Consider the following 18,392-nt stretch of genomic DNA (forward strand, 5'->3'; position numbering starts at 1 on the left):
GGGAGTTCCCACTCCTCAGTGCTGACTCTAGGATTACATGCACTGACACATTTCCTTGGCTTTCTGGGCAATCAGACTGTCTGATTGATTTGCATAGGCTGTTGAATGATTATAAAATTTGAATACTTTCAGCTGAACTCATTAAAAACCAGTTACAGTAACATTTTCAGGTATGTGAACTAGGCAGAAGAGCTTCAGCAGTTAATTTGTGGAATAGTAGCTATATCACTGCTGGGAGGAAGGCTGCCACAGTAAATGTGGGAACGACTTTGGGTTTGAGTTACAGTAAATGCTGCTGCTGCCCCATTACTTGTTAATCTGTTTAAACTTGTTTGCTACCATGGTGAATAAACTGCCGCACAATAGTGGTGTATTCTTCCTAGAACTTGTAAACAATATACTTTGATCCTTTTTATCTACTTGCACATATTAAGATGATGTCATTTTTTAATTACAATGTGAGAAAATGAAAATGAAGTGGGTTTGGACGCAGTTTTATACTGTTACAGCTTTAATATCTCTACATTTAATTGAGCAATATTAATATTATCTAAACAAATGTTAATGATTAACGTTATTCACTTTGTGAGCTTTTTAAATGTTATTTTAATTCCTGCCAGAAAAAAAGAGTGCTATACTGTATATATTTGACACAATTTAATTGAGGATAGTCTTAATTTGAAATACACATTATGCAGCCATTTTGGTTTTGTACTTCGGTTATTGGGCAAATGCACCATTTTGCAATACTGATTTGGAAACGATTGTAGTGTTTGCTAGTATTTGGACTTAATTTCCAAATCTGCATTCTACAGTACCATCAGATATCCTCAAGCAAAGGTATTACATTTCAATAAAAAAGTCGAATTGTCACACATGGCTTATATGACATGCTTTAAACATTTCACCCTTCATGTTTTAATATTGACGCATAGTAATTAGTATTTTGCGGGTGTACTTTTCTTTATGAGACAATGACACATAATCACTAACTGCTGACAGTATTATTCAGACCAGAAACAGCTGCCCTGAAAGACCTATTGCAGCCTTTATAAAATATTGTGTCTGCTTGGGTTCACATTGTTACACAATGTTCCTGAAGATTTTATGTTTATGTCAACAGGGAAAATCATTTCTCTTTTTAAACTGATGGGAAGACTCAGCATCTAACTACAGAGAGAAATTCTGTCATGGATTTTGTTTTAATGGGAAAAAAGTGCCTAAAACAGAAAATACATATTTTTACTTCTATAGATTTATCCCACAGTTATTTGAATGTAAACAGATCTACATTATTTTCATTTTGAGACACTGTGGGAAGGAGAGAAAAAGCAAACAATGTTAAGAAAGCTAATATTGTAAAATATAAAATAAGGGACATTACGTTAACACTGTACATTGAGATAAGTGAGACCTCATACTGGGAACAAATTTATTTTCAAAACAATTTTTTTTAGCATACATATATACTGTATATAAAAAGTTACCGATGCCCTGGAACCAGTACAGAGAAGATTGACCAGACTCAATCTTGGGGTCAAAGGGACAACCCAGGCTTTCAGATTAAAACTGAACAGATCCTTTTTCATCTCTTAACATAGATGCCTATGTGGGAACCGGATTCAAGTCTTCACAATCTTCAAAGTACTGACAATATCAACTAAACAGTCTTTCAGAATCAACCCTGAAACACACACATGTCACAAAACAAAAGTGAAAACTATGGAGAGGTGCATTTAAAACTGAGGAAGGGGGTACTTTCTTACACAAAGGCTTGCTAGAGACAATATGGAACAAACTACCCTGAGATTTAGTTAAAATCAACACCCTGAGTTCCTTTACCCTGAAAAAGATTCTCATTTCCACTACAAGAAAAAATAAACAGCAAATAGGCTACAGTATATGGGCTGAAATGCCCTTTCTTTTTTGTAAACATTGTCTACTTACAACTGAGTGGGGCATTCGAATAGTTTTATAGAGGGTGGTCCTTTGGGTTTATACAGTATAACTCAGCTACAGTTTGTGTGAGACTCCACTCAAGGCAACAGCAATGGGAGGATGTGTAGTGATCTGGTACTGTCACAGAGGCCGGGGACTTCATGGGTGTTTCTTACCTGAATTTCTGATACGTCTGGGAAATGTAGTTGTTCATGGAGGTCATGTGCGCATTCTCTCCTTCAAACAGTTTGTTGGCAGCTGCGTGCTGTAGGACCTTTGCCACTGAGCCCAAGTTCCTCCTCTGGTCTGAGTGCAGCTGTCCTCCAGCGGTGATATCAATTATGTCAAACCCGTCAGGAGCAACGATGGCAGGGTTCATGTACCGGTAATACAGCAGGTTACCAACAATCTGCAATGAACAACACAGATATACACTATCCATTTAAACCTGTGCTGTCCTTGTATTGTACACAATGTCAATTATATGAAATAACAGAAAACACATTTTCATGTCTTGAAGAAATAAGTCCTCGCTTAAGCACCACAGGAAATGATCACAAATGCCTAGCTATATGATGCGTAACTACACAGTATAATGATCACTCACTGCTTAAAAAAACACAGAATGGCCCAACACAAAATACAGTTTAAAAACAAAATACCTTTAAAAGCTCATCTTCACTTGCGTCTGGGAATTTCTCATGCAGTGAGTTCTTCAGAACTTTGGCTATGTATCTCATGCCATAACTACATGCAAACAAAAGGCAACAATATGATGAAAAAGAAACACTCTAACAAGATGGTTATGATGCCATTTGCTAAGATTTTAAACATAAACACTATATATACAGTATATACACATACATTTCCAAACATGCACCACACACAAATATGGTACTCACTGTGTTAAGGAAATAAGACAATTTGGTGATTAAACCTTTGTATATTAATAACACGAACTGTTTCAGTTAATACAAAGTACAAAACAAAGTGCAAATCGTGTTATTCAGTAGAACACCAGTGTCCTCAGCTGGAAACTACAAATATTGTCAGCAGAGCGGATCTAGTGTTTCTGAACGGGTTATTATCTAGGTCACTGCTTTGAGGATGAACAGATCATCCTTTTACACTGTTCCAGGTTTCTTGCATGGACTTACGGAATGTTATCCAAGGAGGACACAATGGAGGTCAGCACTTTATCAGTGGCAGCTCTTAGGCTCCGGTTTGATACTTCAAGTTTTGCCCTCACTTCCTCATGAGATAAGGCCTGTTCCGTTGTGACTTCATAGGGTAGTTTGCTAAAACCACAAATACAACAAAATTAAGTAAAAAGATCTAAGACTTATATCCACCTATAACTAAAATACAAGGATGAAGATATTCAGGTTCAACTAATCAATTACAAAGTGGTTGGAAAATGCAGTAATAAAAAAAGTTAAAATGCCATTGGTCTTTTAGTAATATGCTCAGATACCAGGCATTTAAATCAGCGAAGTGAAAAGAAGTATCAGGGAAGCAAAATGTCACAGAACAATAACTTATGTCAATAACCTTTTGTCAACATTTTCAAAAATCAATGTTGATTTTTGCCACCACTTAGAAATCTTCAGTAATACTATATTGTAAGCTTAAAATTGTAAATGTAGATATGGCTGCTACAGAAATGCTTTTGAATAACTTTATAGCAATATTTTCAGAATGTACTGAGGCTAAATAAATTTGTCTACATATCCAGCCCTCATGATCTAATTATATACATTGTTGTTGTTGATATCAAAAGAGTATTTTTTTCTCCCTTTGATACTATTTATTGGATTCCTTTACAACTGAAACTTCACTGTTTTTCTAAAAATAACAGATGTGCTTTGAGTACGTAATTAGCGGAGCATAAACACACAAGTGAAAATATGCACTTGTTTCACAAAACATGTTGAACTGTGAGCACTCTGGTAGTCTTCCTCTCTTAAGGTGAAGGCACTGTAGTGTGTCACTGGAGTAAGAGAGTCCCTTAATCAAGGGTCCCCAGTCCTGGTTCTGAAGCTCAGGTGTGTCTTCTGGTGTTCATCACAATTCAGCTCTTAAAGAGCTAAACTAGCCAGTTACTGGTGGAACCGGACCAATTTCTGCAACCTCTTTAGGTGTTTCTGTTTTAAAGAGATCTTGAAAACATGTAAACATACTGGCTCTCCAGGACTACAGCTGGAGAGCTGTGCCCTAAATGGAGAAGGCAGGCAAACCAAACCTGACCTCTAAAAATGTTGTGTTTTCTTACTAGTCCGACAAATAATATGTACCACAGGGTACCACAAGAGAATTATTTTAATTTCTTAGTTGATTTGATCAAAAAAAATGTTAAATCTACAAATTCCTTCCCTATCTGTGACTTAATGGCAGAAAGCAGAGATGAGCTTCATATTAGCCAATTCATTCACACCCATAGGGGCACTATGACTGCAGTGTTTCTCAGCTAGCTGCTACACTGACCTTGCCTCCCCAGTTGCGGTCTCCAATTGATTCACCCATGCTTTGTACACATCTACTGGATTGGTGTTAATGCCCAAGGATTTGTCATCAATTATCTCTTTAACCACAGGGGCCAAAAGCTGCCGCAGAGCATTCTGGCCACGAGCCCCACGATTGAAGCTGACCACCATCTTAATGACGGTGGGGTTTCCAGTGACGATATCCTGGATCTGGTCCACCTTAGACCTGAAAAGAAGGAGAGTGCGGTAGGAAAGCCTTAAAATTATACACATAAGCAAAATCCTATTACAATGTTGTTGTATGACACTACATCAACTCTATAAAATGCAAACAAAACGTGATACTATTTAATCCATGTTTCAATGAGAGCCACACATTACTGCAGGGGGTGGGTATGAATGCTCAGTGTTTTTTAATATGCTCTAGATCCTTGGTTCCCAACATTGATCCCAGGGAATCACAGAATCCTTGTGGGATTTTTCTCTCGCTGAGTTTTTAAACACAATTCACTGTTCTATCTGGCATACATTTGAGATTTAAAAAAAATGTTTAGCTCTTGGAACACTGAAAGCTGAAACATGAAAAACAAAAGTCTCAACAAGCAAGCAGGTAAGTTAAAGATATTAATCCGACACAAACAAGTTAAATTCACACCAGAAGGCTAATTAACTACCAGTATGTCTTTGGACAGTGGGTGGCAACCAGAGCACCCCGAGGAAACCCATATAAACACAGGGAGAACAAACAAACCAAACACACAGAGCACCTCAGCAATTCAACCCAGGGCTCCAACCACTACAAGGCAGTAATGCTAACTACTGTGCCACCATGCCAATTTTAATATGAATATTAAAAAATGAAAACAGTAATGCAATTACTGGTCTGCTTTCTCTAAATCATCTGTAAGGATGATTTTCGAAGATTTCTTGATTTTCTTTAACTACAATTTCTTCTTTCTCAGGATAACTGCCCTTCAAGTGTATTTAGATAGATAGATAATACTTTATTAATCCCGTAGGGAAATTGATTATACTATTGGTCTTTAAAACCAGCAATTCTCTGATACCAGACTAGAACTCTTCTTACTGCTCTTTTAACCACTAAGCAAATGGGGGTTTCAAGTTCAGTTATTTCCTTCCTTGCATGGATGCCAAGAATGCATGATGACATCAGCTTCCTGTGCTAAGGTTATAGTGCTGCAGCTACATAGTGCTAGGACTGCATTGTACAAGATGCCTTCTCCAAATCTCTTTATGATTAAAAATGTAGTGTATTTCTTATGTTATAAGAGTTAGCACATTTCTATGATTAAGCAATTTCTAGAGATGATTCACAAAAGTAGCGCTCTAATAAAATTGGTCACACATGATAATTGTATTAATTTAGAGACCTCTTGCTTTCTTGAACGATATGCAGTCTTTGAAAGGGATTTCAATCTTGGCACATCCATCTTACATCTGAAAGCTACTGCTACTCAAAACTAGGCTACATCCAAAACACTACCCACCAAGTCATCTGAAACAAAAGGAACCTATAGATGTCACAATATTGCTGCTGTAATGTGTTAAATACATGCCAAGTAAGAATTACTGTTATTTAACAGACATTCAACAAGTGTAACAAATGTAGAAGCCAAACAGTGAGTGACACAAGTGAGTGAACAGAGCATTAGAAAAGTTGCAAGCAAACATACTTTAAATGTAAGTTCTTAATTATAAGAATTTAATTTGGTTTGTGCATTTGACAAATAAACTGAACTCTGAACTCTGTACTATATAAGAGCCAATATAATATGGTGGTTATTCAAAAAATGCAAAACATCTTAAGTATTCAGTTTCCTGTCACTACCACCATGTTCAATTATCAGGATAGCCTTCAGTTAATCTTGTCATTTTGTAAGTGGGGGAAAAAAAACAAATGAAGAATTTAAAATGTTGGGAAAATTGGAGGTAATGCTTAAGGAAGAGAAACAAGATGCATACAACTAAGATGACAGCAATGCCCGTCTATAACCCATCTGGAGGGAGCCATACTGTATGTTAAAAACTAGTTCCTTCAGACTGATAAGGGAGTTCTTTTTTTGTTTTCTGCCCAAGGCTCTTGTACGGGGTAATTAACATTACTGAATGAATGTTAGAATAAATATTTTCCGTGGTCTTCAAAGAACTATATTTTCAACATTTATTTAGAAAATCATCTACTGGGTGAAATAAAATAATATCCCTTCACATAGTTAAACTGCTGCCTTAAAAGAGTTGTCAGACTAAATTTGGTTATTTTGAATTTGTTCAATGGTCCGTTTTTAAGTTATTTAAACTGATTATTAAGAATGGGACAACTTTCTGAGGACTAATAAAAAAAATACATATGGATAAGTTTAAAATAAATTCTGTTTATCTTAAATTCTCTACAGTTCAATTCTATAATGTTTAAGTGTTGTTCCGGAAAACCTGGATTGTGGATTGAATTGCATTTATGAATTTTACAGTCTTAAATACACTTAAACACATTGCAGTCTCATGTGTTGAAGATGATTTCTACAATAAACTGATTGTGTTATTCGATACCTACTTTATCTCCTCCTCCAGGGCAGTTTTGAAGAGCTTCAGCAGCAGATATTCTTCTCGCTGATTAGAGGCATAGTTGTACAGTGTGAAAATTACAGTGTCCATGAATTTAGTGGACTTGTTCTGTGGCATTTGGAAGATCAGCTTGGCTAAATATGTAGGATTCGTCTGTGGAAAAATAATATCGTCAACCATAACATACAACGGTTACTTACAGTAGGTGATGTTTGTTAATTTCTAACCAGCAGTCCATCTTCTGAAACTTACAGTGCTCATTTCAGTGATGTCCCATACAATACATGTTTTAAAGTGAACACTTTCAATGAAAACTTGCATGTTCAAACTGCATACTATACTTGATATGGGTGAAAGAGGTTAAATATCTGCCAAAAACTTGCAAAGAAAAACCCCAAACTAATATACACTGAGTGCAAAGGTGTTCACTTTACTATGGCAAATCTAAATTAGGTTCTTGAAAGGCCTATTTACCTTGTTTTGGTCATTTTAAGTGAATTCAGAGAGCAAATACTGAGCATGGGGCATTCTCACACAATCACATAATTGACACGCTCTTTTTTAAATACAGTATGTATAAGAACAATATTACTCCAATTAACAGATCTCAGCTGCTCACTACATGGAAATCATATGATGTATTCCAATAAGCTATTGATATACTGTAAAATGTATACTGTTGCATTTTCATTGTGTGTCAATATATTACTCTACTATTCTCGCTCTGTAGAGGTCTTTGACTCTGCAGTAGGACTGATTTAATTCTGGTTAAGGACAACTGGTATTACCTGCAGCAGGTAGAAGAAATGCTGATAGGCCTCCAGCTTCTTTCTCTTCTCCTTGCTCAGTCCTTTGATGCCCTGCTTGTCCCCCATGACTATATCCTCCATCTGCCCTTTGCCTTTTTTATTTAGCTTTTTGCTGTGCGACACTACATCCTGATGTGGGAAGCAGAAAGATTTACAGCATTAGTTAGGCGCGTTTTCAAACTAGAGGATTTTAATAATGGCAAAATCTTGTAAATCTAAAGTGTAGCTGATCACGGCAGAACCCTACCGTTTACAGTTTCCATCAGCTTGCCTTTCCAATACGAATATTGCTACAACAAACTAACGCATAATGGATTGGCTGATAACTGATTACTTTCAATACGTTGTCCCGTTGCATATATAAAAAAAAGTAATTTCAAGACCGTGACCTGCAGAGTAATCCTGTTCTTCACTAGCAGCCCAATCTTAATGTCCATCAGATTGAGGTCCTTCTCCATCTGCTGGTTAGACCTGATCTTGGTGACGACCTCTTCCCGCAGGCGGGTCACCTCCAGCTCTTCCTGGAAGTCGAGGTTGCTCTGGTCCAGCAGGTGAACAAACTTCCGCACCACATTCAGGGGAGGGTTCTCTGAGCCCGCTGCAGGAGAACACAGCAGGGTACGTTACTGCAGACGCTCTCTTGGAACAAGTAAAGCACACTACATGGGAGGGATATTGTTTCAGCAAGGCTATTATCCTTATGTTTAGAACGCAGTGTTCAGAAAGAATGTGATAACAGTTCTTTTTCCTTGAAAGGATAATCAACCTGGCACTGCTCAACTCCTGTGAGTCAGTTTCTTAGGAATGTTGGGAAGACGGGATGCTGATAATTAGGATGGACTGGATCATTAACACAAACCAGGACATCGTAAATCCTGACACTTGATGGAAATGTCCACAACAACAATTCTTAATCCACCCCTTATAAAAGGGAGAGACATCTGGACTTGAACCTCAAATGGAGGTCATCTGTCATAAATCCACCGTGAGGGCCAAAGTTATCCACCAATGAGAAATCTGCCACATGTTGTCTGAACTGAAGCAGGAACAACATTAGCTCAAAACATGCACTCATGCCGGAATATCAATGTTGAAGTAATTGTATGAGACTAATATACCGTATATGTAATTATTAGAATAAAAGAGTTTTAAATCTGATACTATTATCTTTACAATCTATGAATTACTAATCAGCAATTTGTGTAACACGGCAGACTGAGTAATATGCAGTACGTATTCATTATATTAGTTTATTGTGTATGTTTTATTATTGTATGTAAAATAGCATATCGTATTCTTGAAATCGATATGTATACTGTATAGTGCCATTATGTGATTCATTCCTAGCAACCATAACGTACTCTCTATGTTTATTGTCATATTGTCTGTTATTGTCTTATTAAATATGTAAATAAATTCAAGCAATCTAAACACTACTAAATACCGAACCACATTTTAATGAGAGTAATTTTGAGTATTCATTGTCTACTGGGTCACAGTAAACAAAAATCATGACAAGTCACTCCTGCTCTGAAATGTACAGATTGCTTGTTCCATGTCTTTTGGGAACCAACAGCAACATTAATGGAAGACTAATTTCTATTTAAAAAAACAATTAAAAGAAAAGCTTTTATTTTTCTATTTTATCAGAGAATTAAGAAGCTAAAAGCTTTGATCTAAACAAAATCAGGAGGCTGTTTTACGAAGCACAAAGTTACACAAATTAACTAATTCTAGATAGACTTAACCCGATAACTTAAATCAAATTTAAACAAGCTGATGAAATGTGCAGTTACAGTAATTAGGCTAGAGAGTCAAGCATTAAATCCTTAATCCACGCCAGCAAAACTTTGGTGAAAGAAGCTCTTTATGGCAAAGTATGAGGATAAAATCTGTTGTAGTAACAAAGAGCTACTGTATACTGTAACTGCTGCAAAAGCTACAGAGACAACTGGCAAAGGATTGCAGATAAACTGAAAGTGTAATTATTAATTATGAAATCTGATTAAATATACCAAGTTAAAACAAAAGATAAAATTGCACAAGAACACATTTGTTAATTTTATGTAATTAACGTTATTATGTCATTGAAGTGGAGCTTCTCTTTAAGCTTTTGTGTTGTTGTACAATATTGTTTTTATGCAGCAGTAAATTTATGCATTTCAGTAGCTGGACTATAAAGTAAGGACCTGGCAGCAGGTCAAGACAAAATACAGGAATATCTTCCACAGTGGTCATCAACACAATAAATAATGTATTCCCTGTTGGGAAACCATATTTTTTTCCAGCATTTTTGTGGTATGAATCAAGTAGTATAGGTGATGCTCACACTGCAGAAAGACTTAAGTACTGTAAAAATTATTAGACAAGAGTTTTGTTATTTCATGAAACCCGTTTCATGGTGTCCACTAATGTAGGGCTGGGAAAAATTAAACATTATAAGCTGTGATGAGCAGTATTAACAATTCACTGTACGTATGGGCATAAGGTATTGCAAATGTAAATATAAAGTATAAAGTAAGGTGACTGTTTTTTGAAGGGGACTGATTGGTCTGTGAGTGAAGCTTTTAACTTCAAAGTCAGGAGCGGATTAATAATAGAGGCTACGTTGATATTGCAACTTAATCAGAAACAATTCAACCCTGTTTTGTGAAGCCAAAAATCCTGTTTACGAAAGCTATCCGGTTAACTGAGTAACCTAACTTGATGAAACAGCAAAAGCAATAATATCAACAACATTGGCTAAGGAATAGCTGCATACATCACATGCAGGATATTACCAATGACCAGAAATGACTGTTACACACACAGATTCACCAAGTTTGTGCAAGACACATCAGAAAAACACGTCACGGTGCTTCAGAACAATATCAATGAACCCTCATAACCTATAAAAAGAGACTTCACATTTCGCAATGAGATTTACTTTAGTAAGCAAGGATACAAGCAGTATCATGTTTCTACTGATGATGGTGATGCTATGTGTGTTCCATTGCCAAAAGCACTGAACATTTCAGTAAAGTGAGGTAACAGAATTTATTCTTGATAAAACTTTGAAAAACTCAAGGCAGGACAGTTATGTAGGTCATTGTGGCCTTCAAGATCGTGTTTGTGAACAAAAATAAAAATGTAAGAGTTCAAATGATAGTATTTCTTGAAAGGCCTGATAAAATCAAATTAAGGTGTAACACAGTTTAACAGTCCTGGAATATTACTTAAATTCTAAAACCATAAGTAGTTAGCTGTTTTGCATTTGAAAAATGCTGTGAGAAAGGTTCTGAAAAAGGGTTAAAGGTCTATGAAATTAGTCATGAACATTATTATTCCTTTTCTAGTGCTTGTAGAAGGCAGACAAGTCTGCTACAGTGGCAACTATCAAAAGGTATAAGATACCATTAACATACAGTAACATCCAGGATATAATCAAGCTTGAAGTGGATTCCCTGAACAAGAAAGAGGTTTTAAAATCACTTACTCAGTGTTCTATAATCATCTCTTGCTTTATTTGCCCTCAGGAAGGCCTGGATTTTAACAATCTCCTTTTCCTGTAAATAAAAGCAACAAATTACAAAATAGTTGCTTTTGACAACATTCCCACTCACAGACTCTTGATGTTCTAATGTTCTAATCCATTACCTTGACAAATCAGTTAATATGCTTAAAAAGAAAGTTTTAATTCTTCACAGAAAAATATTTAAAGCAATGGGATGAACAAAAATGCTTCATGCTTAGAAAAAGATGGACACTATTGTGAAATGGTTAAATAATGAGTGTTGACTGTACTAAAGAGAGGGCACAATATTTTAAAATCAATGCTTTTGTTTTTGGCTCTATTGTCCCATTACCAAATTAATGCATGTACCTTGATTTTTTGAAGTGATACTTTAACTTACATGCTCTTTAAAATACTGTAACCTTTGAGAATATCTGTGTCTTGCTCTCCACATTTTCACCCATGACTGAATCTGAAACAGAAAAAATGTATATTTACCTCAACCTCAAAGGTGGTCATTAACACATTATATTCAGGACATTAATGGAACAAATGCCAATTTGACGAACATACAGACAACTACATGAGTACTTTTGAACATTAGAACTTGGCCACAATTCATTACAATTCCATCAAAGATTTCATTTTTCATTCAAAGGTTGCCTTATTGAAATGCTGTATTGTGGAAACTGAACTCTGAAGCAAAGATGTTTAGTACACATACAAGTGAGATTATGACATTAATGTTCTCGTAGATCAAAAAAATCAAAGAAGCATAAAACTAACAGGTAGGCTGGAGGTTTTAGAATCTAGACATACGCGGTGCACATTCAAGTGGACAGACATTATATCAGTGCTCTTTTGTCCAAGTTCTTAAGAGAATGTGTTTCTTAAGATCAAGCAGGATCGTAGGCCATAGTCTACGTGTCCAAACCATACTGCTCAGCTTTGTGTAGCATTACAACAACTGGTTAAATATACCAATTCATTTCAGAACACTCTTGTGATCACCCATTCCTCCAACATGAATGTGCATGAAATAACACCTGAGGAAAAATAGTCTAGCACCATGTTACCATGTCAATAACAGTTATGCCAAGGAGGCTATAGTGCGCAGTGATGGAGTTGCATTGTTGTCTGGAATAAGAGGAATCATTTGAAATCTTTTTGAGTAAAGGAAATAAACATGAAGGTAGTTTTCGGAAACCATTTGAATGCAATGTGAAAAAAAAATATTTTTTTTTCCTTGAGAAAGGAAATTTGGGATTTTTTTTAATTACTTCAATTATATTTTTTTATCATGCACTTTTCAAAAAGATATTTTCACATTTGGATATTCATTTGGTTCAAAATCAAAGTAACTACCTTGATGATGGCAACTATGTTATCTTGCAGCACTTTCAGCCTGTCCTTGTAGATCTTCCTTTGTTTATAACCTTTCCAGGAAGCCTACCAAAACAACAGGCAAACTTTTAACAGTTACAGTAAACCCATTGACTTTGACCTTAGATCTTTTTCCCAACTGGATATGAATTCTACTGTTTCCCATAGGATTTTCAGTATCATGTAGACTGAACAGACTGGTATGTACTACGTATGTATACTTCCTAAAATATTTACTCAAAAAACATTCTACTTCCTAATATGTTCCCAGAATATCAGAAAAGGCCCACTAAACAATATGTGGTCAAAACAGATGTGACTGGGCTTATCCTTCTGAACACAAAACTAGTTGCGTTCAGACTTTGCAATGGAAACAGGCAACCCCTTTCTGAAAAACAAGTGACCCCCCCACTGAGAACAGAGTTTCTGAAAACACAACCTCAGCTTTCTTTTTGTCAACTTGTATAAGCAGGCTGAAAATAGGATTGCACGAGAGAAACATAAGATGTTTGTGAGTTAAGCTTCCTCATCAATCGGCATAACCTGTTCATGTCATTGAAGACCTGTTTTTGGTCGGCAAAACAAAACAGGAAAAGAAAAGCCACCTTCATGACACACATGGGAAAACTAAAACAAAATGACACCAAAGGACAGTGCTGAAGTTCTCAGCGCACAACGCCAAACCAAGCTGAAAGTGAAGCAGACAGTCACCTGCAGTCTGATGACCATGGGCACTTGTTTTCTTAAGTACTCCTGTCTTCCCTTATGAGCTTTCCTCACCAGGTACCCCCTGGCCCAGGCCTGCAGCTGAATGACAAGGTGCTCCTGGGCTAGCCACAGCTGCTCGCGGTTGTAATCTGCAGTGATGCCTCCAATAATACTCTGAATTCAGGATAAACAACAACAAAAAAAATAACAATAAATGAGATTTTAACGAATTTAGAACTGATTTAATTACTGTTTTAATAGTTGTTTGCTAAGGAAAGAGTTTGTTTGCTAAGAGGGAGCACTTCTTTAAAGTGGCATAAGACTTGCAACTTTCTGATAATTTAGTATACTGTATATATGGAACATGACTTAAAATAGAAAATAACACTGTTTTTTTAGGCTTCGCATGAATTTGTATCCTTCCATCTTTTGCAAAAATATGCTACACACCTGTATTTCCTCCTTGGAAAGCTGAGTGCTGTTTTGAATGAAGCCTTCTGGTTCAACCCAGGTGGCCTCTCCACTTTCCAAATTGTAGAAGTAATAAAACTTGTCCCTGATGCGGTGTTTCACCCATGCACTGTCATTAGATCCTAAAAGAGCAAAGAAAAAGCAAATTCTCTGAAGCAATTTATATACAAAAGGGCCAAATTCACTTGATATGAAGGAGTTACGTGGGATAAGATTATATAAATTGCCTTCAACAACATCACAGCCATTTCTCATGGTTAACAGTAAAATGTGAGAAACACTTGGAAGACATACTGTATACATTAGAGTCTCAACATCAGCAAATGTAACTTTAGTGAAATTTTCTTATTTGTGATTCGGTCTAGCTGAAGGTGTCTTGAATGGGAGAAGAGCAGAGCGGGATGAAACCAATCCAAAGGTTGTTAAGTGTAGCTTTCAAATTAGTGGTGCAACAGACTATAATCATGACATGAATCTAGATCGTGAGTGAGCTTATTCCTGCCCTCTGCCCAAGAACTTGGTAACCAGCATCTAAACATGGCCTTGTTTTTGTAGTTTAACAAACACTCCCAGTTCTGTACTGGCGGCATGGGGAATGACAGGCTGGAGACAACTTCACAGACACTGTAAAAGTGTCTCTGATACTTCTACTGCTTGTTTTATTACAGTGGAGTGTGTTAGTCATGCAGAGAAAAGAGAGTTCAGGCATGCGTTGGATGCTGAGGAGGGATTCATGTTGTTTATTTTAGCTGATTATTATACGTTTGTGATTACTGTTGTTCGTTTTCCTTGATCCTTGTTATTTTAATTAAGGTAAAGCCACCTCATTAATACTTTAATTAATTATCATACAAGGTAGGGCTACTTATATCTTTTAATCATACATATTATAAAGCACAGTGGGTTATGTGACTGTTTAGGAGTGGAACTGCTTATATGTGAATTTGGCCATTTGCAACAATTCTCCCTTGCAAATGTCGAGACCCTACTGTACTGTATTCAGGAAGGGCATCCAAGGGGTGCGGCTACTGACATACAAATCTCCATGTACACCAGCTTTTCTCATCACACACAGTCCTGACCTTCTCCCAGCATTGCCAAGAAAACCCTTCTCAGTGGGCGAAGTGTGAGCAGGTAGACTCCACTCCCTATTCAATGGGGTAAATGATAGGGAGTACTTTTCTCACAGTCAGCTCCATCTCAAAGCAAAGCTATGTATATTTTTGTGGTGTGTCAACAGGCAGCAGAAGGATAGAGAGGGAACAATAAACACAACAACCAGAATAATTCACAGGACTTCAAATCTGCTTCAACATTTTTAGAGGAGGCCACACACTGCTGAGCTCTCTACCTTCTGCAGCCTTGAGAGCCTGTTTTTCTGAGAGGTCTTTGAAGTAGGTCTCCGAGCATTCAAGCAGTACTCCTCTCAGACCAGCACCAGGGGACATCAGTGACGCCAGCGTCTTTTGTACATCTCCTCCCGCTACCTCCCTGTTGATGTCCGCTAGAGCCACAGCCACTAGGAAAGAAAAAACACCCTTTCATAATGTTTTTGTTCTGTATTTGATAATACAATTCACTCCTTTTCTTTCACACACAGCTATTAATGTAAGGTATAAAGGTTAAAATGATACTTTGATTATACACCTTTTCCTTTCCTGGCCCTCAAAATAAGTCTAGGATTTCTTAGAATCTGCCATGAATATACTTGCAGTGAAAGAAAACAATTTGCATTTCTTCTTTTGAATTTTTTATTTATTCATTCATGGCTCTTCACAAAGCAAAAAAAAAGGAGAATATTCTTTAAAAAATAATTTCTGTCAATAAATCATATGGAATTGCTTTAAATAAAACCGTACATGCAAAATGAACCAAAGTAAACTGGATGTTGTTAAAATAAAACAAATATAGTTATAAAATTTATACTTCCAGTAAATCCATCCTCCCAGTATAAAGTTGTTTTTCATTATTTCATTAAAATTGTTACTTTCAGTTGGGGATTTATTCTAAATATAATGATCTGATTCTAGGAAAAAAAAACACACAAAAAAGAAAAATGAAATGTAATTTTGTTGTCTTGGAGTGAATAGTTCAAAAACTCTCTTGAATGCAGCACACATACATCTCAAAGCCTCCTCTTCATTCTTGTTGGCGTTATGTATTCCTTCTTGAATCTGGTCCACCCACAGCACAGCTGAGTCATCTCCAGAGCTCTGAAACACAGAATAAAGGGAGGCTCATATTTAGGTTCAGATTTCTGTGTTACCCAAGGGTTCCATTTTATATGAGTCTTTCCCTCTTGAGCTCTACAATTGTACATTCGTAAAACTTGTAAACTTATATGGTATAAAACAAACACATCAACCAATTAGAAAAAAACTGCTCTGTCTAACATGACATAAGGCCCAAGACACCCAAGAAAATGTTAATCAAAGTAGTAACAAAAGGTCTGCATTCCAGTCTTTAATTATAATTTCTAAAGCAGAAAACATCCTATCGTGTGAATGACTGAGACTAAAGAAATTAACGTTTTCAAATGTTTTCAAACAAATGCTTAACAAATACATATTCAAACCTTTTAACTGCAATGTATTTTAGAAAACTGAGAATTCCAGAAGTTAAGTTTAATATGACCCAGGTACAGCAGAATGTACACAGAAAATAAATATAACGGCTTCTCTAAAAGGTTATTTCAATTAATGTAAATGGCAAAAACTGCAAATACATTTTTTATTTGAACAGTTACAGAAACTTTTAAAGCATTACCAACACTATTTGTAGGCTATCCTAGAAACAAAACTTTAAATATATCTTGTGCACACCACCTCATATTTTAAAAAGGTCCAACAGGATGTCATATTTTTTAAGATGCAAAATCTCAAATGTAAACCTCCCCTTAAGATGTAAGACATCAACCTCAAGTTTTATAGTGAATATCATAATATTTCATTCATATTTCTCTCACATTTACTACAATATTTTTTTGTTTAAATTAATCCATTAGCATTCATTGTTACTTTTAATTTGTGCATCAGTATATGTTGCTGTTTAGAATTTGTCTACATTTTTAATTTATCAATATATCCTTGGACATCCCAATCTAGCTGAAATGAAATAGTAACTGTATTTTTCTTAATATGTTAACTGTATGTGTTAATGTATTGAACCCTGGAAGGGTCATACTGTCTAGAAATGGGAAGACCAATCTGACAGGAGGCAGAGGTTGATGTCTTACATCTTAAGGGGAGGTTTACATTTCAATTAGTATTAAATATCACCTCTCTGAGCATGAACAATCCTAGCAGAACTGATTCACAAAACTGATCAGTCTCAGGATGGACCAGCTGTAGGTTCTTCTATCATTCTTGCCCTGCATGCTAGTCAAGGTGGAAAATCAGCTTTATGCTACAGTCTGGCCATCTTGAATCATGCCAGCAGCAACCAGACAACTTTCATTACTCAAGAGAAGTTATCTTTTACTTGCTTCGATTAAAATCACTTTTTTAATCGCTATTTAAACATTCTCTTAAATTTGGGTAATGTTAACTCAGGTCAAGTACTAAACACAGAACAACTGATGTTTTTATGAAACATGGTCAATAATTATACCGAGTACTTCGTGTATACTACACATTATTAATTATAATGATAGTATTATTCATTATACTACAGTACTATGTGTATATCCAATGAGCTACTGAGGTCAAAATTTCATCTGAGTTTCATTGCTGCACTTTCATTTGAAATAGAATCCATCTGTGTCTGTTAGCAGAGCTGTTTTTAAGAACATAAGAATAGTTACAAACGAGAGGAGGCTATTCAACCCAGCTAGTTCATGTGATTTTGTCTCTTTATAATTGAGAACTTCATACATCAGACAAAATTTAGACAGATGCTTAGTTTACTTAATGTATCAAACCAGGAAACAATGATCCCACAGGAAACAATGATCAGAGTGTTCCTTAGAAATTAACTTCTAACTTGTGTGTCCTGTTTTAGTTTAACTTTTTTACGTTGCGGCACTCACATTTCTGATTGAGTAAACATTTACAGCAGACCCAAAGGAAGAAGCGTATAATGACACATTCTCTTTGCTACGAGACGGCTTCAAATGATACTTAAAACATGTCAGGGCGAGTGCGTGACGCCAAAGAACTTTTAATACCATCTTCGCGGTTGCTGACAGCTGAGAAGGAAATTCACGGAAAATAGCAAAGAAGATTTAACCAGGTGGCAATCCCAAGATGCAATCCCAAGTCTGAAGGAATATCATAAACAGAAAAGCTAAATGAATTGAACGTCTTAAACTGAGAGGATTACAGATTGCCTGAATCAAGTACTCGGAACTGTCAAAGGCATTTACTGTACAAACTCAAAACTATGGACTACTTCCGAAGAAACAGTTAAAAAAGAAGACAACTACGTGGAAAGTGCATAGGAGAGACATTCATAAAGGAATATAGAACAAGAATGTTGTCAAGGCTGATACCCTGGTTTCTTTTAGGAAACGACTGAACAAGATCC

At 36.2% G+C, this 18,392-nt stretch overlaps 1 protein-coding gene across 1 annotated transcript in view; it reads right to left on the bottom strand.

The window, feature by feature from the left end:
* The window catches only part of iqgap2 (IQ motif containing GTPase activating protein 2), a 114,025-nt gene that overhangs the window by 16,168 nt on the left and 79,465 nt on the right, over positions 1–18,392 (bottom strand). The window contains exons 16-29 of the mRNA XM_088629641.1: positions 15,991–16,081; positions 15,220–15,387; positions 13,848–13,990; positions 13,401–13,571; positions 12,672–12,755; positions 11,707–11,778; positions 11,289–11,358; positions 8,203–8,411; positions 7,793–7,942; positions 6,994–7,157; positions 4,423–4,647; positions 3,096–3,236; positions 2,601–2,685; positions 2,115–2,347 (exon numbers count right to left, since the gene is read on the bottom strand). Of these exons, the coding sequence (XP_088485767.1) occupies positions 2,115–2,347; positions 2,601–2,685; positions 3,096–3,236; positions 4,423–4,647; positions 6,994–7,157; positions 7,793–7,942; positions 8,203–8,411; positions 11,289–11,358; positions 11,707–11,778; positions 12,672–12,755; positions 13,401–13,571; positions 13,848–13,990; positions 15,220–15,387; positions 15,991–16,081 (2,006 nt within the window). The remainder of the gene's footprint in view (positions 1–2,114; positions 2,348–2,600; positions 2,686–3,095; positions 3,237–4,422; positions 4,648–6,993; positions 7,158–7,792; positions 7,943–8,202; positions 8,412–11,288; positions 11,359–11,706; positions 11,779–12,671; positions 12,756–13,400; positions 13,572–13,847; positions 13,991–15,219; positions 15,388–15,990; positions 16,082–18,392) is intronic.

This window comes from Lepisosteus platostomus, chromosome 4 (assembly GCF_059453375.1).
Source record: "Lepisosteus platostomus isolate fLepPlt1 chromosome 4, fLepPlt1.hap1, whole genome shotgun sequence".
Lineage (NCBI taxonomy): Eukaryota > Metazoa > Chordata > Actinopteri > Semionotiformes > Lepisosteidae > Lepisosteus > Lepisosteus platostomus.